At 42.8% G+C, this 27,860-nt stretch overlaps 1 protein-coding gene across 1 annotated transcript in view; it reads right to left on the bottom strand.

The window, feature by feature from the left end:
* Positions 1-27,860, bottom strand: part of LOC126141399 (glutamate receptor ionotropic, kainate 2) — a 1,424,310-nt gene that overhangs the window by 21,614 nt on the left and 1,374,836 nt on the right. The window contains exons 13-15 of the mRNA XM_049915245.1: positions 13,939-14,164; positions 1,701-1,865; positions 874-974 (exon numbers count right to left, since the gene is read on the bottom strand). Of these exons, the coding sequence (XP_049771202.1) occupies positions 874-974; positions 1,701-1,865; positions 13,939-14,164 (492 nt within the window). The remainder of the gene's footprint in view (positions 1-873; positions 975-1,700; positions 1,866-13,938; positions 14,165-27,860) is intronic.

Here is a 27,860-nt window from a genome sequence, read left to right as displayed (position 1 = left end):
AAGGCTACGAAAAAAAAAATATATATATATATTTTAGAGTATGATCACCTCCTCTGTCCAGCTAGCTGAAAAGCTGCCTGGATGTTTCCAGAGGAAGATGTGGATGGCTATAACTGTGATTGTGGATATGATGTCGCGTGCAGCATATTGCACATGCCCATAAGCACACGATTAATAACATGCATTTTGCACCCCCCAAAAGTCGAAGCAAGGTTATTAAAAAGGAACGCATCAGCTGTAGCGATACCAGTGCTCTTAGCGGTTACATTTTACATTGCAGTGAACAGAAGACGAACGGCTTTTATAATCAAATCTATGGTGAGGCTCTAGAGTTGATCACATTTCTTTGACGAAAGGCGAGATTTGACGACGTCCCCTATTACATCGTCAAATTTGTTTGACATATCAACTTTGATAAAGAAATGCGATAGTGTAATACCGACCAAAGCGACACAGATATAGCCTATTAAATTTCGGGTATGCAGGCCCGAAATAAAATTTCTTCCACTGATATTTCGGGCGCTTATCATCCGGCCATCTTAAGAGTAAGCTGCATGCCCGAAATTTAAGCGACTATTTATTACGCCGCGAAAAGTTGAAAATTCACTATGGTACACATAAATGAAACCACAAACATTTAAGAGCATATTGTATTTACAGCTTATAATAGCTTTTCCGCATTCATGTACTTTATATGTTCATTACCCGGTGTTCTAAATATGGCATTCTACCATTTTACTTAATCATTCCACAGTGTGAATTCCAGAGTTTCGATTCTACATATGGATAGTGTAATTTCTTCGTTTACGGCCAGTGTACTAGTATTACTTACTACTTTTCTATTTCTACTCAAATTATTAATCATATACTCACTCTATCAGTCTGCGCATTCTTTTTCGAATTCCAGCAGAATTCTAGGATGGCTACTAGGATAGCAAGTGCCAATCCGCATAGCAAGACGACGAATACGCCTCCTACAAATGGAAAGTAAGAAGAATTAGTTCGTTTATGTACATCAGAAAAAAGGAAGGAAAGAAGATTAGGGTTTAAAGTCTCGTCGGCGACGAGGTCAGAGCAGATAGAACACTTGCTCGAACTGGGAAAAGTTGGAGAATGGTATCTGCTGTGTTCTTTTCGAAGGAACCACCTCAGCATTTACCTTAATGCTTAAGGTATTTGAGGAAACCAAGCAAAACATAAATCTGGATATCCAGGTGCGGATCTGACCAGCTGCCTTCCCGAATGGAGGTCCAGTGTCATAAATACCTTGCCACACAGCTCGGTCTTACATTAGATTTATTTGAATGCACATTATTTTTCATTTGCTTGTACTCTTTTCAGGGGCAATGCAAACTCCACCTATGAATCAGTACGGTATGGGACATGAAGCTGAGTTTTTACTCACTGTATACAACAGGAAGCTATTGCGAACTATTGCACGGAACTAACTTATTGAGTTTCCGAGTTGTGGCACTCTGCAGACTGCTTAAGTTTTGTTAAATTTCCATGAGAATAAGACAGCTTGAAAGCACAAAATTTAAGTTTTGGTTGGAGAAATCTTTCAGTTGTGCTAACTGATTATTCAGCGGAGTCAATAACGAGCTATGTTTCAAGTTTAATCAATAAATCCTGACTCAAAAAAAAAAAAAAAAGTAGGAAGTTTCCCAATTTTCAGTGATACGTACTTGTCACTCACTTACCTATATTCTCAATCCCTAGAGCGTTGGCTTTGGATTCCTTGCTTTTGTCATCCCTGTTACATACATCTCCGGTATTTTTCCACCATTTGTCGTACAGAATCTGGATTATACCTTTCTCTTGCAGCTCCAGGATGGCAAGTGATATTTTGTCTCGCCAAGGTGACCCTGTAACAACAACAATAATAATAATAGTAATAGTGTCACAATATCTGATTATTAACAATAAACATTGTCTTAAATTAGTAAAAATATAATGAAAAGAAAGACGAAATAGACTGATTTCGCCTAGAATGTAGATGTTGTTGTGTTGCTACATGCAATAAGACCTTTCACTTCTACGAGGCAACAATCGACTAATCTCTAACTTAAAATCACGATCATTATAATGCAAAAAAGATTGCAAGAATGAAGGTGGTTCTTCGATTGCTTTGTTAATTTCAGGAAAGAAACGGCTGTTGTACTCGTTTACATATACTTTCATACAGGAGATAAAATTTCAGAAAATGTATAAGGACCTAATCCACTTTTGCCGTTAATATTGTTATCAAACTCTGTGCGACCTAAAAACTCTAGACATCCAGTAAATAAGGCAGAATCTTCCAAGCTTTTGGATGTACGTAACAACGAAAATTTCAGCTGGGAGAAACACTTCATTGAGTTTCTCAAGCGGATAAGTTCAATCAGATTTGCTCTTTCTGTAACTGCTTGTTTTGGAAATAAACAAATTAATATTTAAACACTCTTTTTGCATATTTATTCTCAATAATGTCTTACGACCTGATTTTCTGGACAGAGACGCTCCTAGCCAGTCTGTCACTGGTGTACGAGCAATGTCTTGGTGCCTTCAGCTGAGGATGAAGTTGGCTGACTGGCTAATACATCACGTTGTATTAAAATTTTATTCGGATATTAATTTTATTTTAGGATTTACACAAAATAAATATTTTTTAGATTACTTATTTACTGTCAAACACAAAACACTAAAAGATATAAATACGTCATTCAGTTTAAAATTTTCAGTACTAATCAAAGATAATTTAGGCAGTCAGTTTTGCGCAACGTCTTTCACTGCGACTGGTAAGGTTAAGTATGTGCTAAGTGCTGTCCATAAATTCGGAAATACTGTACTTAAATTATTTAAAAAAGATAAAAAAATTTAGAGATCGTTGGTACGCTCAGACTTCGGCAAACTCTGGAATTGGCGTCCGGTTGCGGTGCGAACCTGCCCTCCCTCTCCCTTCCCCAGATAGGCCCACCGCTGTTTATGGGAGCAGTCAGAATAATACGTGGTTTTTCCCCACAGCCATGTTGTAGGCGTCTCTTCAAACAGATGGACATCATAACCGCGCTTTAACAATAAGAAACTCATGAAAGATGATCCTTCGCAAGTGGAAAAAGAATAGTAAAATGCTCCACACATGTGTGACAGATCGCAGCAATCTGCTGCAAGATCGCGCGATCTGTCTGTGGATCACACGTGTGTTACAGACCACAAAGACGATCACTGATCGCTCGTAATGCCCAAGCAGTGGGATGAATAGCCCGTGTGTGGCAACATGGCTGGCTGGCTGCGACTCGCTTGGCTATTAAGCATGAGTCTCTAATTTTCCTTCATTTCGCTACAACCCCTTGGATTAAGGACTTTATGTTAGAACTTATTTGAGTTAGTCAGGAAACAATGAAAGAGAACATCAGTAAAAACCTCCTCTCTCACGGGTCTTGATATCCCATGTCTTACGGCCTGCTAAAAGTTCATTGAAGACAATACAATTACGGCGCATCATGAGCGCCATTGGATAACCGACTCACAGGTTCACGAAACATCTCTGCAGTCTCCTAACTCTGCACATTGGTCACTATGTGCATCATAGCAAGAACACGACAGACTTTATCAGCAGATTACGCGTCTGCGTATCAGAGAAGGGGATATAATGGTTAACTACATTGTGGCCTCGTTATTCACTCGTGTTCCCATCAAAGTGTCTATAGTCTCGCTTCCTCAGTTCTTTGACGTTACTATTGTGGGCTTATTTAAGCACATTTCGATATCATCGTATATTTTGAATGGTGGAGAATATTTGGACGGACGGCATCGCGGCGGGTGAGCCCATTCCATTGGCTCCATTAGTCAACCTGTTTATGGGGTATTCTGAGGACATCACGTTGAACACAGCTCCTGCAAAGCATAGTTACTTTTATCGTCATACCGACGATACATTCACTGTCTGGTCTCATGCTGGTGAATAGCTGGAAGAATTTCTAACACTGCAACACAACGCCTCACATATTTTAGTCACTTGATTCTATGATTTTACAACAGTTTTCTTGTAATTATCTGTGCTTACGAGTTTCGTCAGTAATTAGTGTTTACGGAACTGTAATATGATGCTAGGAAAAAAAGTAAGAAACAATTATGTCAAAGCTTTGTAGAAAACACGCTGGTAGTGCCAGGAAAACTCATACTGTACAGTAGACTTGGCCACTGTTTCTATGTTTCGATACAGTGTGTCGATACCTGGAACTGTTTCAGTGTTTCGGAACGGCTATGGTTCACTGTTTCGAAACAGTGGTGTTTCATTCCGCCCTTGTCTCGGATCTCGAGCCAGACACAGAAACTGTATCGTTGTTTCAAAATAAGGCTGTTTCAGTCCACCTGTGCTTGGAACGGACTAATTGTATCGAAACAGTGATGTTTCATTCCACTCTGTGTCGGACGAGATTCGGGCTCGGCACAGATACTGAAACACAACATAACACTTCGTGAAACACTTTCAAGAGTGTCGAAATCTTTTTGACAAGCAATAGCATGAAGCTTAAGATATCCGAAAATAAAGCTTCGTTTCTAGCTGACTGTCCTATTCCGAAATGGCGTAACTTCTGCTTTATAAACACTAACCAAGCAATAAAACAACGCATACTATTAGCATTCAAAATAATAAATATGTGAAAATCATTCAGTTAAATCACACTTTTTTTATAACATACGCTTCTCTGTTCATGTACAGTAATCATATTAAGAAACGCAAGTAAGACTACAACATTTTAAATAAAAAAAGGCGTAGGGTGACAGTTATTAGACATGTATATAAATTTGATGTAGGTATAATTGCAAACAATCTGTTTGACATATCACTGATAGTGTAATGGTGAACGGGAAGCATCGTAAATTCATAGTAACGGTTCGAAACACCTTGAAACACAATTTTTTTCTGTTATATTTTGTTATTTATTAGAATTATTTGGCGTTATTTGTGAGTCTACAGTCACTATGTCTATTATCCACAATGATTCCCTTTGTGTGCATGGAAATTAGCAGGATGGGTATATTACCCACACTAACGGAATGTGGGAATCCCAGTAGCATATCTGTTGTTTCTGCAGTTTGCTCCCACCTCCAGTTCCGTTCGTGGTGGTTCTTCTGTCTTCAGCTAAGGCTTTCCTCAGCCAATTGAAAAGTATGAAAGTCACATGACACAAAAGCAGCGCATTTGCTGCAGGAAATACGAAACTGCCAAAACGCCTAAGTGATAGTTTCATACTTTCTGCGATATGATTAGCGCTCTCGCACCTCATTTGTGTTTATATGGGCATACTTATACAGTAGACATTCAAGATGATAAAATGTGTAGGTTTATTAGATTACAAAACAAACTGTTTCACTGTTTCGAAACACCGTATCGAAACATTACATTGTACTGTTTCATTTGTTTCGAAACATTTACGTGTTTCATTTTGCCCATCTCTACTGTACAGAGCCCAAAGAATGTCTTTTAATGTAACAACAACATCGTTGGCACGATCGCGCGCAGTAGTAGTAACGTGAAATGTTGGCGCGCTAATGCCAAATTGAGATTGTTGTGAGGTTGATTTTGTAACATGTGGCAAGGCGAAATATGTAAGTGAGCAAGCACGTGTATGGGCGCAGTACATGGTTATAAGAAGTTATGGCAATTAAAGAAGATTACTGTGTGGCCCATAGTTATCCAAACTGCTCTCTAACCAAGAACAGCCCGTTGCCAGTAACGGATATCGTAAAAAGCATTACGTCTCATCACAAGCAAATCGTCGGAAAGTAAGGTCAAGCCAGTTATTTTGTAGTTGTGTATAAGGTTTACCAGCGAAGTAGTTAATTTTTGTTAGCGCTGTAGTGTTGTTTAGTCAAATCATAAACTTAGTGACAGAAGCTCAATTAGTCAATTTATTAGCCATCAGCAGGATCCCACCATTTCGCCAAAACTTCCGAGAAAGTCACAAGTGAAAGAAATAATTAAAATAAGATAAATCCAATTAATTTTCCGTTAACTTTCATTCAAATAATTATTGGTATCGTAGGGAGTAGTAGTTACAGTATTTCATCAGTGTTGCATACAATTCGTTAAACCAGAAGCCATTTAAAAGCAGTTTATATACCGACGACAATAGTATGTTGGCGCCATTGCAGCCAAAGAAATTTGATGTTGTACCGTATATTACAAATAATTTCATGTGCTGTTAGCCCTGTAATATTGACATTGCCAAATGTTTGTTGCTATAAATTAAACCATTTACGACTTTAATTTGAGAAGTAACCATTCAGAAACAGTAATTAGTTTTTGCCATATTTTTGCAAATTTTCGAACAGACATGACCGTGAATTACGTAATGCGGTATATTTTCCATGAAGTGTTGCTGTTCAATACCTATTACTGGTGGTCGTAATTATAAATAATATTAGTGAATTCCAAATTAACATAATTTTGCTCATGTTTCACATTTCTTTAACATCTAGGCTCGTGCGAGTGTAGGCTATATTGTTCAGTTGCTGCATTATTATTCACTGCCAGTTATGTGATCTCAAAGTCACGTTAGTCATTAACCAAATTTAACTTCTGCCCGTTTTTGACCTGACGACCATTACCTATCTGCAGTCTGAATTTACTCGGCCATTTAATCATTGAAAATTATTGCTATCTACAGTGAGTCATTCATTTATTATCATTTTTATATTTCGATCGTTGTTGTACTTCACAAAACCCCGTGCGGTAAGATCAAGATATAACTGCCTGTATTCTTGCGTTAGACATTGTTATTCGGAATTGGTACATTGCTTCCATTAACTGCGGAGCATTAAGTACACGTATCACAGTGTATAGGTACGTTATAAACACTTGGACCACATCAACAACGTTCATGACATCAAATTCACGATGGAAACATAAGACGGATGGTGCCTTGCCGTTTTTTTCATGTCCCGAAAGGCAAAGGGGTGTCTCTGTTACAATGTTTACCGGAAATTAACCCACAATAACCGGTATTTACACGCTATCTGCTACCACCTCCCATCGCAGAAACGATTGTTGGGCCTTGGTGCATCGAATGGAAGCCGTTTTAGAAGCTGAAACCCTCATGAAGGAACTGAACCACTTACAGAAGGTATTCAAGGAAAATGGCTAATAACCGACAGAATTTACGACCCATCTCTTCGAAGACATGTAAAACAGAAGGCTCGCGAGGAGAATACGAAGAAGTTTGTGTTTTTGCCGTTCTGTGATACAGCAACAGGAAAGAGTAGCAGGCTCCTAAAGAGGCTTAAAATCGATTCGGTCTTCAGACCTCTAGCAAAACTTGCACAACTCATGTCGCTTGTGAAAGACGATGTAGGTCTCAGAACGGACGGGTGTATATAAAATAACGAGCGGCTGTGGGCAATTTTATTTCGGACAGATTTTGTGTGCTACAGAACAGCGCCGCGTGGAACATGACGCGTATTTTGGCTACGATACCTTGAGAAATGAGCGGTAGCAGAACATGCTCTGGGAAAGAGTACCAAATTGTGTTCGAAGAGACATCTGTTATTAAATGGACAAATGGCTTCTGGGGTAGCATCATAAAAGAAGCGATCGAGATAAAATTTTCTGACGTCATCCTCAACAAACAGGCGGCCGCCAGTTAAACACAGATTCGGAACTGGCCATCGGAAGGTTCAAGAGGCTACGGCAGGAGTGCAAGGAAAACACTACTATTTATGGCGCTGGAGTGTCAATGATTGTTGTTTAATTCTGTATAAGGTGATTATTGCATGTTAGTACTACGTGGTACGAGTCCCACACACTGGAGCAATGTTCTTGGATAGGTCTCTTGGGTGTTGTAAGGAATCACCTTTTATAAACAGGTGCATTTGCCATGTATTCCGTCAATAAACCGACTTCTGTCACCTGGTTTACCAATGACTGCCTCTATCTGATCACTCCATTGCCTATCTCTACGTATTCTTATACTAAGATATGTCTATGAGTTGACTGATTCCAAATGTGACTCAGTGAATCGAGGTCATATGTTATTACAGTTTTTCATTTTGTGAAGGCCACAGTTTTATATTTGTGAAAATTAGGGATATTGAACGTACACAGAAAAGGGCAGCACGAATGGTCAGATGTTTGTTTGACCCGTGAGAAGTTGTTACAGTGATGCTGAGGAAACTGAACTGGCAGACTCTTTAAGATGGGCGTAACTATTCCGATAAAGTCTATTAACAAAGTTTCAAGAACAGGCTTTAAATGATGACTCTCGGAATATGCTAGAACCACCTACGTATCGCTCACATAGGGATTGTGACGACAAGTTTAATCACAGCACTTACAGAGGGATTCAAACAATCATTCTTCCGGCGGTCAACGTGTGAATGGAACGGGAAAAAACCTTAATAATAGTACATTGGGACATATCCTCTGCCAGGCACTTCGCGGTGGTTTGCAGAGTATGGATGTAGATGCAGATGTAGATTTACAGTTGCCAGCTTTTGAACCACTTTGAAGTTTTATCATGGACTGACTAATTATTGGTACGATTTTTTTCAGAGTGCACTTCATTACAGGCAACTGTATGATCTGCAAAACGTTTGAAGCTACTGTTAATGTTTTCTACCAGGTCATTAACATACATCGTTAACGCAAGGACCCCAACACACTCCCCTGTGGCACGACTGAAGTGACTTATTCGTTTCTCAATGATTTTTCATCCAAGACAACATGCTGTTTGCTTTCTAGCAAGAAATGCTCCTCACAGTGACAAATCCTGTTTGGTGTCCCATATCATCGTTAATATGATTTGTTAATTTGCTTTGGCATGGTACTGTCTCAAATGATTTCCGGAAGTAAAGAAATACTGCGTCTAATTGAATGCCTTGATTTATGGCTTTCAAGATGTCATGTGAAAAAAAAATCATATGACAGATGTTTCTGCTTCTACTGTGCTACTTTCGGTTTCAGTTTTTGTGCCATTAATAAGTGCCTTGACACTAACTTCAGTGTCACTGCTCACCTTTACACATGATCAGAATTGCTTTCGGTTTTGTGAGAAGGTTTTACATTGTATCTCCCTATCCACACTCTACGCTTTGTTTTACACCTATCTTGCCGTAACCACTGTTTCTTTCGTAATTTCTCCACTGAGACTATGCACCATGGAGACAGTCGCTCATCGCAAACTGTTCTATTAGTGCAAACCTTTCCAGTGTTTGATTAACTATTCTTCTAAGGTTGAACGACAGTTAGTGTACACGTTCCAGCTCATAGATGATATTTCAGGTTGTTTCTTGAGATGACACTACTGCCTCTTTATCTGTTTTGGTGACGTTGAAAACCTTTGAACTGGTTTCAGTGACCAATTGTGCATTGGTAACCACTGTCGCTACAATCACTTTACCATCACTGGTACCAATTTCAATGTGGGTATCCTCAAAGAGGCAAGTTCTGTTTGTTGCTGTTGTATTTATTTCCATTTTGAGTGGACTTTTGCACTACCTGTTTTAAGAAATTTTCACAGCATGCATTTAGGATTATTTCGAAACTGCCTTGTCATGCCTTCCACTTACTAAGCTCTAATTATCGCACTCGATTATTGGATGATTAAACTCTTCCAACGATGGCTATTATTGGGAATATATGTACTTGCGGACTAAGGTTTTGTGTAAAGCTTCCTGTTAAATCTACGGATGACTCGGCTGGTCGACAGAAGGATCTAATTATAAGTATTTAATTTAATGCTCTGTTACGCTACAAGGATTATAATTTCCCTTTAAGAAGTGTAACTAATAATGTCGAAGAACATGATTTTCTATTATAACACAGGAAAAACCTGATATGAACTTTACTAATTCCCTGAAGCTACTTGGAACTTTAAATTGTTTCTTTCGAAGCTATGGCCGATAATAAACTGACGTAATAAACTCCAAAAGGGAAATTTAGGACAACTGCAGAGACTGTATACTACTATTGCAGGGGATAGTTAAATTTAACACGGTATGACGGTTACAATACACGTAGAAAATCCTCTTACTCTATAATAGTCAACTTCGTAAGAGCTACGATTATGTTGCTGCCGCAGAGCAAACTAGTCAACGAGCTGCAAAAAAGATGAAAATGTTGCAATAATTTCGTGACTGCTTGACTTCGATTTTCCAAACATCATGTTGCAGCTGAAATTTATGGAGTGCGCTCTGTACTCGGAACCGTCAAAGAGTACAAAGTGTGTCATGCACGACACTCGTAACCTTCCGAGACCAGGGCAGAGCCGACCACGTGTGGCATCAGAAAGAGTGTCTTTATTTTACGGTAAGGGCACGATGGTACCGCCTTAGCATTGCTCGGCAACTGGCATCTGACATCGCAGCATCCATTGGACGTGTTGTGTCGAGGTAAACGATGCACAGAAGGCTCCATCAGAATTGCCTTTATTGTAGGAGACCTGCTGTATGTGTACCTCTGACGTGCCTTCACAGAAGGGAACGTCTAGAGTGAAGTCGTCAACATACCACCTGGACGACCGAACAATGAGATAATGTTCTTTTCACAGACGAGTCCTGATTTGGTCTGGTAAGTGATTCCTGACGGATTCGCATCTGTAGGGAAAGGTGGACACGATTTCGGGACCCATACATTGTGGAAAGAAACCTGTACTGAGGAGAATACCTAACAGTGGGGGGAGGGATTATGTTGATCACTCGAATACCTCTTCACGAAATGGTACAGGTAAATTGGCAAGGTTTAACTGTTGTCAGGTATCGTGACGAGATCCTGGGACCACATACGCAGATGTTGTGAGGTGGTGTGGGTTCAGACTCCTTCTTTATGGACGAGAATGCTGAAACTCATAGAGCACAGATGGTTGGTGTTTTTTGGAAACGAAAGCTATTGCAAGCATGGTGTGGCCTGCTCTCTGTCCCGATTTGAATCCCATACAGCATGTCCAGGATGCATTAGGGAGAAAGGTTGCATCACGTCAACGTCCACCAACTACTCTTCAAGACTTGCGCGTAGTTCTGCAGAAAGAATGGGCGTCATTGCCTCAACGTGAGACTGATGACATCATTCACAGCATACCCTCTCGTTCTCAGGCATGTATTGCTGCCAGAGGTGATCCCATTAACCAGTTGTCGGAATGTGTGTGTGTAAATCAGTTAGGTTGGGAAACACGGAGAACTTTTTTGTCTATCGTTATGCTTCTTGCAGTTGTTTACGTTTTGTATTCTTTACATAGTTTCTACTTTTTTATTACCTGTTTCTACTGTTTTGTGGCAAATTTAACGCAGTATGACAAATTTCCGTTGTAGATAATTTCAATGGAAATCTTGCAGATGATCTGTACATCTATGGAATAGGGAATAAAGGAAATACCTAAATAAATCACTGCTCATTCAAAAGATGATAGTCATGTAAATTATAGCTCACAGGACCTTACAATATTTTTCATTCACTGAGGACAAAAATGTAGTCACCGACGAGACTTTAAACCCTTATCTTCCTTCATTGTGAAGTGACACATCTTGTACTGTGAGATATCAGTCTGCAAAATCCATTTCCAGTACTAAGAAACTATGTCGCATGTGTTATTGCCTGACGTTTTTTCCGGTAACGAATTATGTCCTCGTGCTGCGACGAGTTCCATTAAAGTGGTTAAGGCCAGTGGTAGTGGACGAGCAGTTTACGACAGAAGTTTTCACTGGTGGAAACAAAAGTGGCTGAGTTCCTGCAGTTTGACAGAGCACTGAAAGACCTGAGTCGAAACAAGGCCCCGGAGTAGACAACGTTCCATTGGAACTACTGACGGCCTTGGGAGAGCCAGTCCTGACAAAACACTACCATCTGGTGAGCAAGATGTACGAAACAGGCGAAATACCCTCAGACTTCAAGAAGAATATAATAATTCCAATCTCAAAGAAAGCACGTGTTGACAGATGTGAAAATTACCGAACTATCAGTTTAATAAGTCACAGCTGCAAAATACTAACGCGAATTCTTTACACACGAATGGAAAAACTGGTAGAAGCCGACCTCGGGGAAGATCAGTTTGGATTCCGTAGAAATGTTGGAACACGTGAGGCAATACTGACCCTACGACTTATCTTAGAAGCTAGATTAAGGAAGGGCAAACCTACGTTTCTAGCATTTGTAGACTTAGAGAAAGCTTTTGACAATGTTGACTGGAATACTCTCTTTCAAATTCTAAAGGTGGCAGGGGTAAAATACAGGGAAAGAAAGGATATTTACAATTTGTACAGAAACCAGATGGCAGTTATAAGAGTCGAGGGACATGAAAGGGAAGCAGTGGTTGGGAAGGGAGTGAGACAGGGTTGTAGCCTCTCCCCGATGTTATTCAATCTGTATATTGAGCAAGCAGTGAAGGAAACAAAAGAAAAATTCGGAGTAGGTATTAAAATCCATGGAGAAGAACTAAAACTTTGAGGTTCACCGATGACATCGTAATTCTGTCAGAGACAGCAAAGGACTTGGAAGAGCAGTTGAAAGGAATGGACAGTGTCTTGAAAGGAGGATATAAGATGAACATCAATAAAAGCAAAACGAGGATAATGGAATGTAGTCGAATTAAGTCGAGTGATGCTGCGGGAATTAGATTAGGAAATGAGACACTTAAAGTAGTAAAGGAGTTTTGCTATTTGGGGAGCAAAATAACTGATGATGGTCGAAGTAGAGAGGATATAAAATGTAGACTGACAATGGCAAGGAAAGCGTTTCCGAAGAAGAGAAATTTGTTAACATCGAGTATAGATTTAAGTGTCAGGAAGTCGTTTCTGAAAGTATTTGTATGGAGTCTAGCCATGTATGGAAGTGAAACACGGACGATAAATAGTTTGGACAAGAAGAGAATAGAAACTTTCGAAATGTGGTGCTACAGAAGAATGCTGAAGATCAGATGGGTAGATCACATAACTAATGAGGAAGTATTGAATAAGATTGGGGAGAAGAGAAGTTTGTGGTACAACTTGACTTGGTAGGACATGTTCTGAGGCATCAAGGGATCACCAATGTAGTACTGGAGGGCAGCGTGTAGGGTAAAAATCGTAGAGGGAGGCCAAGAGATGAATACAGTAAGCAGATTCAGAAGGATGTAGGTTGCAGTAGGTACTGGGAGATGAAGAAGCTTGCACAGGTTAGAGTAGCATGGAGAGCTGCATCAAACCAGTCTCAGGACTGAAGACCACAACAACAACAACAGAAACGAGTAGCACATGCGTGTGGACTCAAAAGGGCATTGCTGTGAAGGCGACACCACTAATTGAATGTACTTATTAATTACACGAATCTGCAACATCAGTGCAGTTTGCCTTTAACTTTGTGTTTGACCAGATACATTTTACGGCGAAGCACAAGAAACAGTTCGTCCTCTACGATTGAGTTGATCGGTTATGACGAAGCTTGTCATAGTATAAGGACACAGTTAGTAAAATTACACTTAGAACTTCTGCAGTTGAAGGATAAAATTTTTACAATGAACTTTTGTAACTTAATTCTGAAATTAATTTAATTTTCATTTAATACTTTGTATCTCTTTTATTTCGTAAAGCAGTTTTGATGAAAATATGTTGCAAAGACTGAAAATAGTGTTTTGTAAATTTGATCGGCTGATTCATGTGCAACGATGATCACCTTAAAAGATTGTCTTAGCTGCTGCTGAATCTACCGGGTTCTATGGTCGCTGTCCTAGAAATATTTTAATTTCATCATTTTTTGCAAGATCTAAGTTTTAATGTGATGATGGCAATAGCGGAAACTGCGTAATAAATAAAATAATATACTAAGCGATTTAGACAGTTTTATTCGCAAAAAAGCAAGCAAATTAGCGAAACTTCCCGTGCCATGCCAAATTATTGTCGGGTATAAAAGTGACTGGACAGAAAACGTACGTTACATGAATATCTAATTTCATATTTATTGCTAGTATTTACGTAGCTGCAACAAACCTTTAGGTGTGGCAATTCCGTAACCTTTCGAGTCGAGGAGGCCTCCGATCTGCGTGAGATTGCAGTCACGTTGAACAGCGTAATCCAACATGGTGGACTCCATGAGGAAAGCGTAGTTGCCTTCCAGTACCCGTTTCACTCCCTCTTCATACGTGGACACCAGTACTGACGGCCGCTTGCTTTCCATGAACCGCCACATTTTCTGATAAATACCGATTTTAGAGTCCTAGAAAAAAACAATAATACCACATCAATGTTTTGCCTTGAATGATTGCATCGGAAAGCAAACATTACTGTGGGTATTGAGAGAGGTGTCACAGTAATTGAAGCTGTAATTTTAAAAATTAATAGCTTTCCATCGGGTAAAATTATATACTGAAAAAGCTTTTAAAGCTGTGATATCTGTTGCTTTGATTTGAAAATCTGTGTGATGACACTTGCGTAGCGACTATTTACATATGCTCTGACAGTTTGATTTGCAGAGCAAACAAATGGATTTTCGCCCGATCTGCGTATTTGCAGACGCGCAGATTTATGAAAGAGCTGTATAAATATAAGCGGAGATGAAATTTGTGTATGAAATGCAGTGTCTATGAACCTAATGTTTGTCCAATAACAAAGACAAATAGCAAAATTACGTCTGTAGGACGGTGAATGCAAGGAGTATTTTAATTATTTCCAGCGCATACATCTAACAATTCTTGAATTACCGTACATTTCAATGTTAACTCTTGTACAGTCTCCTAATGAAACGGATTATTTGCACTGGAAAACTGAAAACTGATGCTCTGAAGAATGGTGTATCTGTTTTCAATACTAACATTACAACATTAATTGTACTAGTATGGTTCCAATCAAATATTATTTGTATCTGTTCCTCCCTCAGCTTTATTATAAAGGGAAGCAGTGTTCAACTGATGCGTGTCAGGTGGAATTCAAGTGTCTGTGATCAACACTTTTCTTTTTAAACGTAAATTAATGATATACCTCTTTTAAATGGCATCATTGTCGCCTCTAACGGTAAAATTATTTATTTGTGAAACCCAGTTTTGCAGTTTCGAATATACACTCCTGGAAATTGAAATAAGAACACCGTGAATTCATTGTCCCAGGAAGGGGAAACTTTATTGACACATTCCTGGGGTCAGATACATCACATGATCACACTGACAGAACCACAGGCACATAGACACAGGCAACAGAGCATGCACAATGTCGGCACTAGTACAGTGTATATCCACCTTTCGCAGCAATGCAGGCTGCTATTCTCCCATGGAGACGATCGTAGAGATGCTGGATGTAGTCCTGTGGAACGGCTTGCCATGCCATTTCCACCTGGCGCCTCAGTTGGACCAGCGTTCGTGCTGGACGTGCAGACCGCGTGAGACGACGCTTCATCCAGTCCCAAACATGCTCAATGGGGGACAGATCCGGAGATCTTGCTGGCCAGGGTAGTTGACTTACACCTTCTAGAGCACGTTGGGTGGCACGGGATACATGCGGACGTGCATTGTCCTGTTTGAACAGCAAGTTCCCTTGCCGGTCTAGGAATGGTAGAACGATGGGTTCGATGATGGTTTGGATGTACCGTGCACTATTCAGTGTCCCCTCGGCGATCACCAGTGGTGTACGGCCAGTGTAGGAGATCGCTCCCCACACCATGATGCCGGGTGTTGGCCCTGTGTGCCTCGGTCGTATGCAGTCCTGATTGTGGCGCTCACCTGCACGGCGCCAAACACGCATACGACCATCATTGGCACCAAGGCAGAAGCGACTCTCATCGCTGAAGACGACACGTCTCCATTCGTCCCTCCATTCACGCCTGTCGCGACACCACTGGAGGCGGGCTGCACGATGTTGGGGCGTGAGCGGAAGACGGCCTAACGGTGTGCGGGACCGTAGCCCAGCTTCATGGAGACGGTTGCGAATGGTCCTCGCCGATACCCCAGGAGCAACAGTGTCCCTAATTTGCTGGGAAGTGGCGGTGCGGTCCCCTACGGCACTGCGTAGGATCCTACGGTCTTGGCGTGCATCCGTGCGTCGCTGCGGTCCGGTCCCAGGTCGACGGGCACGTGCACCTTCCGCCGACCACTGGCGACAACATCGATGTACTGTGGAGACCTCACGCCCCACGTGTTGAGCAATTCGGCGGTATGTCCACCCGGCCTCCCGCATGCCCACTATACGCCCTCGCTCAAAGTCCGTCAACTGCACATACGGTTCACGTCCACGCTGTCGCGGCATGCTACCAGTGTTAAAGACTGCGATGGAGCTCCGTATGCCACGGCAAACTGGCTGACACTGACGGCGGTGGTGCACAAATGCTGCGCAGCTAGCGCCATTCGACGGCCAACACCGCGGTTCCTGGTGTGTCCGCTGTGCCGTGCGTGTGATCATTGCTTGTACAGCCCTCTCGCAGTGTCCGGAGCAAGTATGGTGGGTCTGACACACCGGTGTCAATGTGTTCTTTTTTCCATTTCCAGGAGTGTATTTGTCAGATTTTTTTTATGATTTTGACATATATTGACGTAAATTTTTGCAGTATTCCACTTGATAACGCCCACACGGCCGAAATTGCAACAATGGGTTTTATAAATGAATATTTTTAATCAAAGTTATGTGACTATGAACTTCAGCTGCGACAAGTTGATGATATACCGGTTCATCTAATAAAATTCATTAAAGCTCAACAAGAACTATTTATCGAAATGAATATTTAATAAAATGGGATGGTTCTAGGAATACAAGAATGGTGCAGTACATTCCCTATAGTTTTCAATTTCAATGTAGATAATGTTTTACGGCAATAGATTCAAATATGGAGTAATTATGCACATAATCTACATTATAAAAATGTATAAAGACTGTTTATTTGCTGATGCTTTGCAATTCGTACAAAGAGTGGCCCAAGAATTGCACTTAATAGCTAAGTACGTAATCTTAGTAACTCTATTAGCAATATTAAAATCATGGCTTTAAAAAGATAGAGCCTGACAGTAAACAAACAGAATGTCAATTCATTTAATTTCTCTATGTTTAGAGAAGTTATGCAAGAGATAAAACAGGAATATTTAATTGTATCTACGAAAACTTAATAAATGAATAAACCATAGACATCCCTACTTTGCTGCATGGAAAAGAAATATAGACCCTAATAAAAGGATTTTGGGGACGACATTAACTGTCTTGAGACTGAAAAGCTTCTGTCTACAGATCAGCACTGATTTAGAAAACATCTCACGTGTGAAACTCAGTTTACGATTTTCTCTCACGATATTCTGCGAAGCCTAGATAAAATGTAACAGGTAGATTCCATATTCCTAGATTTTCGAAAAACGTTTGATACAGTGCGACTTTGTAGACTGCTAACGAATGTCCGATCTTACGGAATAGGCTCTGAGATATGTGAATAGATCGAAGACCTTGTAAGTAATGGAAGCCCGTATGTTGTCCTGGACGGCGAGTGTTCATTGGAGACAAGGATATCGTCAGGAGCTCCCCAGGGAAGTGTGACAGGATCGCTCGTGTTCTCTATAGACATAAACTATCTGCGACTGTTTGCTGATGACGGTGTAGTGTACGGTAAAGTGTCGTTATTGACCGTAGGTGGGTACAATATGGCTTGGACAGAAATTCTGTTTGGTGTAGATGGGAGCTTGCTCTAGATGTGGAAAAAATGTAAGTTAATACGGATGAGTAAGAAAAACAGTATTAGTGGTGTGCTGTTTGACACGGTCACGTCGATTAAATATCCATGTGTAACTCTAGAAAAAGATATTAAATGAAAGAAAACCTAAGTTCGGTTGTAGGGAAGACGAAAGGTCGACTTTCATTTATTGGGGAATATCAGCGCTCGTACGGAAGCAAATATAGAGTTTGCTCTCGCTCTATTTGCGAATGGAGCGGGAAGGGAATGTCTAACAGTAGTACAGGATAGCACCCGTAATGCGCTTATGGAGGCCTGTGGAGTTTGTGTGTAGATGCAGAAGTAGAACGAGATTTTTAAGAGGAACGACAGGTCGCCACAAGAAGAGGCAGGAAAAGTAATAGTTTACTGGAAGGTAACTTTCAAGCTCCTCGTTCGCGCAGTTATTGAGGGTCTTTCGTCAGTCTGGGTCTTCTACCAAGTTTGGCTAAAGGAAGAGAGAGTAAAATTAACAGAAGAGCTACACGACTCATCACAGGTTTGTTTAGTTAATGTGTGAGTGTCAAAAATGTGCTCAACAGACAGTGATGCGAAGTGTTGGAAGAAAGACGATGCGTATCATGGAGAACTTTACGCACAGCATTCCGAGACCCCATTTTCTAACATCCGTCACGAAACACCCTGATTCCTTCAACATACATCTCGCGTAATGACCATGACTTTGAAATTAGAGAAATTCGTGCCCCATACGCTTTTGATGCTAGTACATAATTTAAGACATCAAGGAGTAACACTCATGGTACTACAGGGAGCTGCACAGCATCGAACCTGAATGGGAAGGCAAAGGTTGGAATGTATTCAACAAATAACTGAGATGCAAGTGATACTCTGACATGAGATGGAGAGGTGGCCACAAGAGAGAAATTCTTTGCGGGCCATATCGAAACAATCAGAAGCTGTCGAAAAGGGGGAGAAATCCTCTTTCTTCCTGCGTACCATCTGTGAATGGAGAAAGAAAAGACCTGGGAGGGGGAGGGAAAGGGGAAGAAATGGGTCTGGAACACTTGTTCAATCCGCCACATACCGTACAGAGGCCAGAAGAAAACACATAGAGATGCACAAATAAGGGTGGAGCTACAAATATAACCTATCAGTCGGCCGCTGTGGCCGAGCGGTTCTAGGTGCTTCAGTCCGGAACCGCGCTGCTGCTACGGTAGCAGGTTCGAATCCTGCCTCGGGCAGGATTACCTTAAGTTAGTCAGGTTTAAGTAGTTCTAAGTCTATGGGACTGATGACTTAAGATATAGTGCTTAGAGCCATTCGAACCATAACCTGTCAGCGAATGCATCGAGGACTAACGAACTGAATGGATAAACTACAGCATGCACGTATAAGACGAGCAATACTCGTATGTGCACTGACGATCCAAAACCTTATGACCACTGCCCAACATGAAAAGTGAATGTTGCCTGGTGGCACTCTAGGCCAGTGACGCGGTGCGGAAAGTGTAAGGCGGAGCAGAGGCGTAGGGAATGATTCCAGCAGCAACAGGGGCCGCAAATGGAGAAATTCGCTGACATAAGCGACCTTGACAAAGAGCAGGTTATTGTGGCCCGGCGCCTGGATACTAGCATCTCGGAAACGGTGAAGCTGTTCGTCTGTTACCGCGCTGTTGTCGTGAGCACATGTGAAAAGTGACTGAGGGACGGCGAAACCACGAGTAGGCTACAAGGTGTTGGGCGCCCACGCTTCATCACTGAACGTGGAGGATGGAGACTTGTCCGCTCTGTAGAGCAGGATAGGTGGCGATTTGCGGCAGATCTGATGACAGCGTACAAGTGTTTCGGAATATATCGTTCAGTACACATTGTGGAACACGAGGCTACACAGCAGACGAGGTCTACGTGTTTCCATGATGACCCAATGACATCATCAATTACGATTGCAGTGGGCACAGGATCATCAAGATTCGACTGTGGATCAATAGAAGCGCCTGGTCGGATGAATCACGTTTCCTGTTAGGCTAATTCGGGTGCGTCGTCATCCAGGTGAATGATTGGTCTAAACACGCACCACACCACAGACACAGGCCAATAGCGGCCTTATTACACCATGGGGGAAATTCACCATGACAGCCATAGACTATGTCAGCATTGTTGCAGACCACCTGCATCTCTTCATGCTTGAATCCCGAAGGCAATGACTTCTTCCAGCACGATAACTGCCCATGTCATATGGCAAGAATCATGTTACACTGGATTAAGAAGCATTATGGCGGACTCACGTTGGTCATCAAATTCTCCTGATCTAAATCCGATGGAACATATCTGATGCCAGCTATGCGCCCATAGCCACCAGCCCCAAACTTTCGAGAACTCCATGCTCTGTGTGTAGACGTCTGGTGCTTGAATTTTCCCAGCGTATAAAATATACACAACTTAAGGAAATTTAGCCAGGTGACATCTTCGACAACAATTGGCATTTCGACAGGTGCATACCCTGCAGCTGTGCCTTGAAGCTGCCCAGAGTGGCCGCACGATTTGAGGCACCGTGTCACGTATTGGGCGGCACCTTCCTCAGGAGGTTCGAGTCCTCCCTCGGGCATAGGCGTGTGTGTTGTTCTTAGCATAAGTTAGTGTAATCAGTGTGTAAGTCTAGGGACCGATGACCTCAGCAGTTTGGTCCCACAGGAATTCACACACATTTGAAAATTTTTTGGCTTGAACAGTCCTTGGTGCACATACCATGAACGCGGTTCTGGCATGACTGCGGGTGCAGAGCAATCTTTCGTTTGCCGAGGCACTAGGAATGGGATGGTGGCGAGTCCATCACCCCGGTCGCCTGTAACCCCCCACCCTTCAGGAAATACTTGATACCATGTAACTTGATACTATGTCGCGCAGGTATTGGTGAGCAGAAAGTGGCGGTGTACCGTTTTCCACACTCGTGGGCAATAGACAGTTGGATACTTGACATCTACCATGTTATGCGGAACCGCCCTCAGGTGGCTGGAGTTAAAATCTTTTGCCATCTGCGGTCATGTTGTGGGGACATCTGAGATCACATAACTGTTTTCAAGAATGAGTGTTAATACAAGGAAGAACTGTGTCACAATGTGTGCCACTGACACTGGCAGGATACGAGAGAACAGTGTCAGAACCTCCAATAGATGACCTGTAAGGGAGGCAAGTTGAGTGGTTCGTCATTTCCACATATTTCTCTATGCCCAGACGTGAACCAGCTCCAGGTCCCTTTCATGCAGGGGGAGGTTGAGAGTGTTGTGATCTACTTAAAATGTGTGTCCTGTGGATAGGTAATAAATGAAGGCAGCCTGAAGTTAGTGAGCTATCACTGTCGGTAGGGGAAGGAACTGTGCCACGTGACTGAACTTTGATGCCACATAGAGGTTCAGGTATTCCACATACTGCAGCTGTTTCAAGTCCTGGAGCAGGAGCTGCTGCACCATCGTGTGTATGATCCATAGTTTGCTGGGGCACATTCTTTGTAAACGTGACTCCCAGATATCTCAGATCTGGTGGGAGGGAGATGTCAGCACCCAGCCTGAGATCGCCCCCAGTGTCCAATGCTGGCGACTTATTGATGTTCAGAAGACTACCCATGGTCTGTCTGTATTTCTCTATCCAGTTTAGTAAGCTGCAGACTTCATCAGCAGAATGAACCAACAGTAGCAGATCGTCAGTATACGCACTATAGTGGAATATGATGTCCTGTGGGATGATGCCAGATAGCCCGCAGTTGAGACCCCAAGGAGTGGCTTTAGCATAATTGCATAAAGGTAGATAGGAAATGAGCAACTTGTCGTAGAGAACTTTTAATGGGTATTGGGCCCACTGTCCGACTGTTAATGTGGACTCGAGAGCTGGCTGTGGCCAGAAGGCACCACAGTGTGTCAGTGAGGCTCAGGGGTAATTCCATATGGTCAGTCATTTGTAGGAGGAACTTAGGGTGCACTCTATCGAAGACTCGATTCAAATCGGTGAAGACCATCGTCACTATCAGGTGGCACACTGAGACGATTGTTATTAAGCCCCTACAGTTGCTGGTGGCCATTTGTATTTTGGCATCATCCCCATGTGAAGTCTTTGTGGGCCGACGATCATCGGCAATGTCGTCTTAATGTGGCCTGCCAGAAACCTGGGGAAGATTTTGTAGTAGGCGTTAAACATGGTAAATGCCCAATAGCCGTTGACTGATCGCCCTCCCTCTGGCTTGTGTACCGGTGTAAGGAGTCCTTTGACGAAGGCAGAGGGTACAGTGCAGTCCTCGGACATGAGTTCGTCGAACATTGTAACCCAGTGGGGCATCATGAAATCATGGAAGGTCTGATAAAACTCCATTGATAATCTATCGAGGCCTGGAGACTTCTTGACCACACTAATGTCCAATGCGTCCCCCACCTCTTGAGGCGATACTTCCTCCATTAATGGCATCACTGTTGCAGTGCCAATAGCGTGTGTCACTTGCTGTAACACTTCCACAGTGGCCTCATCACCTACAGTTCTTTTCTGGTAATGATGACGAAAATGATCCTCCATGGCTTTCACTATGGTTGCTTGGCTTGTGCAGGAGCGACTGTCTCGCATTGTAAGGCATGTGATTAGCCATCACTGATGTCGATGCATATCTGCCACAATGGGGTGCATACCTTTGTGGCCGTCTGGTCATGTTGTTGCAAGTGGACTATGGCGCCTCCTGATTGGAACTTTGTCAATGACAGTATGTGAGCGTTGATTCGGCGTCGTTCTCGTTGTCTGTCAGCATGGGGGTAGAGTATCGAGATCCCTGAGCGCTGCATAGTAAACATCCAGGATCTGCCAGTGCAATGCAGCATAAGTGCCTTGCGGACTGTCGCTTCGGCGCAGAGGAGCCACCATTCCAAAGTCGTGTGGTATCAGGAGTGACATTGTTCACAGCTATGCCACATTACGTCGACTTGTCGAAGGCAGTCCAGATCCTGGAGGTGAGTTACTTTTCTCTTCCAAAAGCTGTTATTGCAACAGACTTATTGTTGGTGGAGATGCATCATGCAGATATAGGCGCTATAATTGGAGAAGGACAGAGGCTATCATTAGGCAGTCACCACTCTCCATGTTAGACCTTGCGACACATATATGTGATCTAGTCGGCTTGCAAACGACTGGTAAGTTGTGTGTGACCAGAATGGTCCCCGTGTACCTTTTCCTACATGTTGCATAAGTGGAGATGGTGAATCAACATGCCCAGTCCCAGAAAATGCGTGTAGTGCGACATTTGGTCCTTGGGACTAAATGTGTTCATACCATGGTAGGAAAAGGGGGGGCAATGTCCACAGATTATAACTTGGCCTGGTCATGATGTTTGGTAATATCTGATGATGCATAAACATTAATGAATCGGATATCGAGTGCCATGACCACTAATCCTAGAGTGGAGGCGAAATGTGTGATGCAAGTGGTTTTGATACTGTCACATACGAAAATTGCCACGCAGGTGTCTGCAGAACCACTAGGCATATGTTCCATAACCATAAAAGTCCGAGAGTCTGTTTGTTTGCACTTCTTGCAGGAACGTGAACTCGACTCCCGTGGCTCGTATTGTTTCTCTCAGGAGTTGGATCTCGAAAGGCAAGCGATATTCATCGTGGCCAAGCAGTAAGGCTGAGCATTGTCATTCATGGTAATGGTGAAGAGAAGCAGACATCTTGAGTGACGTCACACAGTGCTGACTGCAGCCGACACCCCCGGGATAACAAGGCCGTCCAGCAGTGTTAGTGACGTCACACTAAGCGGCCCATAGCCGACGCAGCAGTCCACGGACACCTCCGTACAGACGCGCCTGATGCTAAGGATCTTCTGTCCGTCATACAGAAAGGAGCGAACTATAATTCGAACCAAAGACCAAATTATATATATTCTTGTAAACAGCATAAAGGTGTCCGTGGACTGCTGCGTCGGCTATGGGCCGCTTAGTGTGACGTCACTAACACTGCTGGACGGCCTTGTTATCCCGGGGGTGTCGCTGCAGCCCTCTCGGTGTTGTCCAGACTAGAAGGTCGGGCCAGCCTAAATGTTCTCGGTCCACGACATGGGCGCAGAAAATGTTAATGTTCCGTAAGATCATAGTAGTTGACAGGGAGGGACTAAGCGGCTTTGCAGCCCGCAGTGGAAATTTCCTGCTGATCAGTGGACAAAGTTCAAAACCATCGTACAATATGCATTAGATGCGTATGTGCCAAGCAAGATGGCAAGAGATGGAAAAGAGCCACCGTGGTATAACAACAGAGTTAGAAAACTGCTACGGAAGCAAAGGGAACTTCACAGCAAACATAAACATAGCCAAAGCCTTGCAGACAAACAAAAATTACACGAAGCGAAATGTAGTGAGGAGTGCTATGCGAGAGGCGTTCAAAGAATTCGAAAGTAAAGTTCTACGTATTGACGTGGCAGAAAATCCTAAGAAATTTTGGTCTTATGTCAAAGCTGTTGGTGGATCAAAACAAAATGTCCAGACATTCTGTGAGCAAAATGGTACTGAAACAGAGGATGACAGACTAAAGGCCGAAATACTAAGTGTATTTTACCAAAGCTGTTTCACAGACGAAGACTGCTCTGTAATTCCTTCTCTAGATTGTCGCATAGATGACAAAATGGTAGATACCGAACTAGGTGACAGAGGGACAGAAAAACAATTAAAATCGCTCAAAAGAGGAAAGGGCGCTGGACCTGATGGGATACCAGTTCGATTTTACACAGAGTACGCGAAGGAACTTACCCTCCTTCTTGCAGCGCTGTAGAAGACCGTAGCGTTCCAAAAGATTGGAAAAGTGCACAGGTCATCCCCGTTTTCAAGAAGGGACGTCGAACAGATGTGCAGAACTAAAGACCTATATCTCTAACGTCGATCAGTTGTAGAATTTTGGAACACGTTTTATGTTCGAGTATAATGACTTTTCTGGAGACTAGAAATCTACTTTGTAGGAGTATGGGTTTAGAAAAAGACGATCGTGTGAACCCCAGCTCGCGCTATTCGTCCACGAGACTCAGAGGGCCATAAACACGGGTTCCCAGGTAGAAGCCGTGTTTTTTGACTTCCGCAAAGTGTTTGATACAGTTCCCCACAGTCTTTTAATGAGCAAAGTAGGAGCCGATTGTGTGATTGGATTGAAGAGTTCGTAGATAACAGAACGCAGCATGTCATTCTCAATGGAGAGAAGTCTTCCAAAGTAAGAGTGATTTCAGGTGTTCCGCAGGGGAGCGTCGTAGGACCGTTGTTATTCACAATATATATATAAATGACCTTGTGGATGACATCGAAAGTTCATTGAGACATCTTGCGGATGATGCTGTAGTATATCGAGAGGTTGTAACAATGTAAAATTGTACTGAAATGCAGGAGGATCTGCAACGAATTGACGCATGGTGCAGGGAATAGTAATTGACTCTCAATGTAGACAAGTGTAATGTGCTGCAAATAGATAGAAAGATCCTTTATCATTTAACTACAATATAGCAGGTCAGCAACTGGAAGCAGTTAATTCCATAAATTATCTGGGAGTAGGCATTAGGAGTGATTTAAAATGGAATGACTATATAAAATTAATCGTCGGTAAAGCAGATGTCAGACTGAGATTCATTGGAAGAATCGTAAGGAAATGCAGACCGATAAAAAAGGAAGTAGGTTACAGTGCACTTGTTCGTCCACTGCTCGAATACTGCTCACCGGTGTGGGATCCGTACCAGGTAGGGTTGAAAGAAGAGATAGAGAAGATCCAACGGAGAGCAGCGTGCTTCGTTACAGGATCATTTAGTAATCGCGAAAGCGTTACGGAGATGATAGATAAACTCCAGTGGAAGACTCTGCAAGAGAGACGCTCAGTAGCTCGGTACGGGCTTTTGTTGAAGTTTCGAGAACATACCTTCACCGAGTAGTCAATCAGTATATTGCTCCCTCCTACGTATATCTCACGAAGAGACCACGAGGATAAAATCAGAGAGATTAGAGCCCACACAGAGACATACCGACAATCTTTCTTTCCACGAACAATACGAGACTGGAATAGAAGGGAGAACAGATAGAGGTACTCAAGGTACCCTCCGCCACACACCGTCAGGTGGCTTGCGGAGTACAGCTGTAGATGTAGGTCACTGTTTGCCGCTTATGACTGGCAGATGGACGTCGTCTCTCCCGCTTCCTATTTCACAGCGTTGGATTGAGTAACAATGGTGTCAGCCTCGTGGGTGGCGTGCTGCGGGATGAGTTCTTCATCCACCTGCGACCTGCGAGTGGAAGCTGGTGTGTCCTGACATGGTCCTGCAGTGGTGCTTTTGGTGTTTCGTTGAATGCTGTTTGCCTGCTTGGCCTTCTGTATTGGACGATGGTATTGAGCTACGCCTCACCAGCACAAAGGCTTTGTTAGGTACGATAAGTGAATTGAATGCGATCCTAATATGAGCGGTACCTGCAGTGTTCAGTGGTATCAATGAATTTTTGGGGAGTGTAGCCACTGGCCAGGCTGACTGATCAGCCAGAATGCCGTCAGCAGAGAGTTGTTCCGGTACAGCAACGTCGGTTTGTGTCTGGACAGGGGGTGAAATTGTGAGCCTTGCTGCGTAAGCCACTGGGAGGATTGTCGGCATTGGTGGATGTAGCACGTCCTGCAGTGGAACTCGTGTGATCAGACGCTGGAGGCACTCGGAATATAGGTGGCTTTCATTACTGCGTCTGGAACACGTTTTAGGCTGTCGGAGGTAAATAACTATGTCCTGACAGCCTTCTGTCTAGAGGTATGAGGGTACGTGACATCAGAGCTCAATGTGCACTTGGTGAACTCCATTGAGGACTGGATATGTTTTAAATTGGATCCACTTTTTTCCACATGTTCTTGTGCTGTGCCATAGGGGCGGAGTGTCGCCGTGAGGTCTGCCGTCGGTAATTCGAAGGCTAGTTTGAATATGCATGTAGTTCACAATCCCAGTCAGACATGGTCAGCCTTGAAGTTACCAGCATTACTGTCTGTGGCATAAGCGGAGTCCCCGCTTCATATCATGAAGAACTTTGTAGCATGTAGCGTCGTTAATAAGTTTCAGCTAGTCTGTGTAAATTACGATCGAAAAGTGAACGATGTTGGCAACCGAGACCTTGGCCTCCCCCATTAAAAAGCGTGCGACATCAAGTGTTTTTGGTCTGGAAAAGTCGTTCCGAAAGACAAATTTCAACGCTGATTTTCTGTGTTGATTCACCGTCATCTTGTCGCGCTACAGCTTCACGTTAGTGTCGGCCAGACGAAGTAAACAAGGTGAGCATGCTCACACTGCAGGCGGAAATATACAGGACGTCCGCGCTTCTCGGCTGCTGTAGCTGGACTGCCCTGCTAGGTCACCACGGCCTCGCGTGAAGACAGAGGAGGGATTAAGGAAGGACCATGAATACGTCAACTGATTCTGTATTTTCCTTTTTAATTTGACACTAAGTCTAGAAGTTTATGCATGTTCTCCTCCTCAGTCAACTTCTAATTTATCTTCTTTTTCTTGTCTTCCTTTAGTAGTCCATTGACTGCCCGTAATTACCCCATTTTTTTCTATGATCTCCTTTCCCACTGTGGCCTGAAATTTCTTTACTTTTTCGGCGGTATTCTTGCATCCGTTGTCTACTGGTGTTCATCCCATTTGCTTCGCTTTCCTTTTAAACAATTACATATGTGACTTGTTGTCAGTTTTGGATCTGTCTGTCCTCTTGTGTCTTTCATCAGTTCTTAAAAAAATTCGCTTTTGTCTTTCTCGTTTTGACAGATCCATTCTTCAATCGCTAAAAATGAAATCCTTGTAGGATCACTTTTTTTGTTCGTCTGGCCATCCGTCTGTTAAGATCCTTTTCTCAGAAATTGGTACAGGACGAAGCTGAAATTTATGTCAAATATTAAGGTCTGGAGTCCATTCTTCGCAGAGTGCTGCACTGAGGAAAGGTATCGATGCCGATCGGTGAGGCCTGGCACGAAGTCGGCGTTCCAAAACATCGCAAAGGTGTTCTATAGGATTCAGGTCAGGACTCTGTGCAGGCCAGTCCATTACAGGGACGTTATTGTGGTGTAACCGCTCCGCCACAGGCCGTGCATTATGGACAGGTGCTCGATCGTGTTGAAAGATATCTCCATCTCCGAATTGCTCTTCAACAGTGGGAAGCAAGAAGGTGCTTAAAACATCAATGTAGGTTGTGCTGTGACAGTGCCACGCAAAACAACAAGGAGTGCAAGCTGCCGGCCGCGGTGGTCTAGCGGTTC

Source organism: Schistocerca cancellata, chromosome 1 (assembly GCF_023864275.1).
Source record: "Schistocerca cancellata isolate TAMUIC-IGC-003103 chromosome 1, iqSchCanc2.1, whole genome shotgun sequence".
In the NCBI taxonomy this organism is placed as follows: Eukaryota; Metazoa; Arthropoda; class Insecta; order Orthoptera; family Acrididae; genus Schistocerca; species Schistocerca cancellata.
Note: the sequence above shows the minus strand (reverse complement) of the source record. Positions and strands in the feature narration are given on the sequence as shown.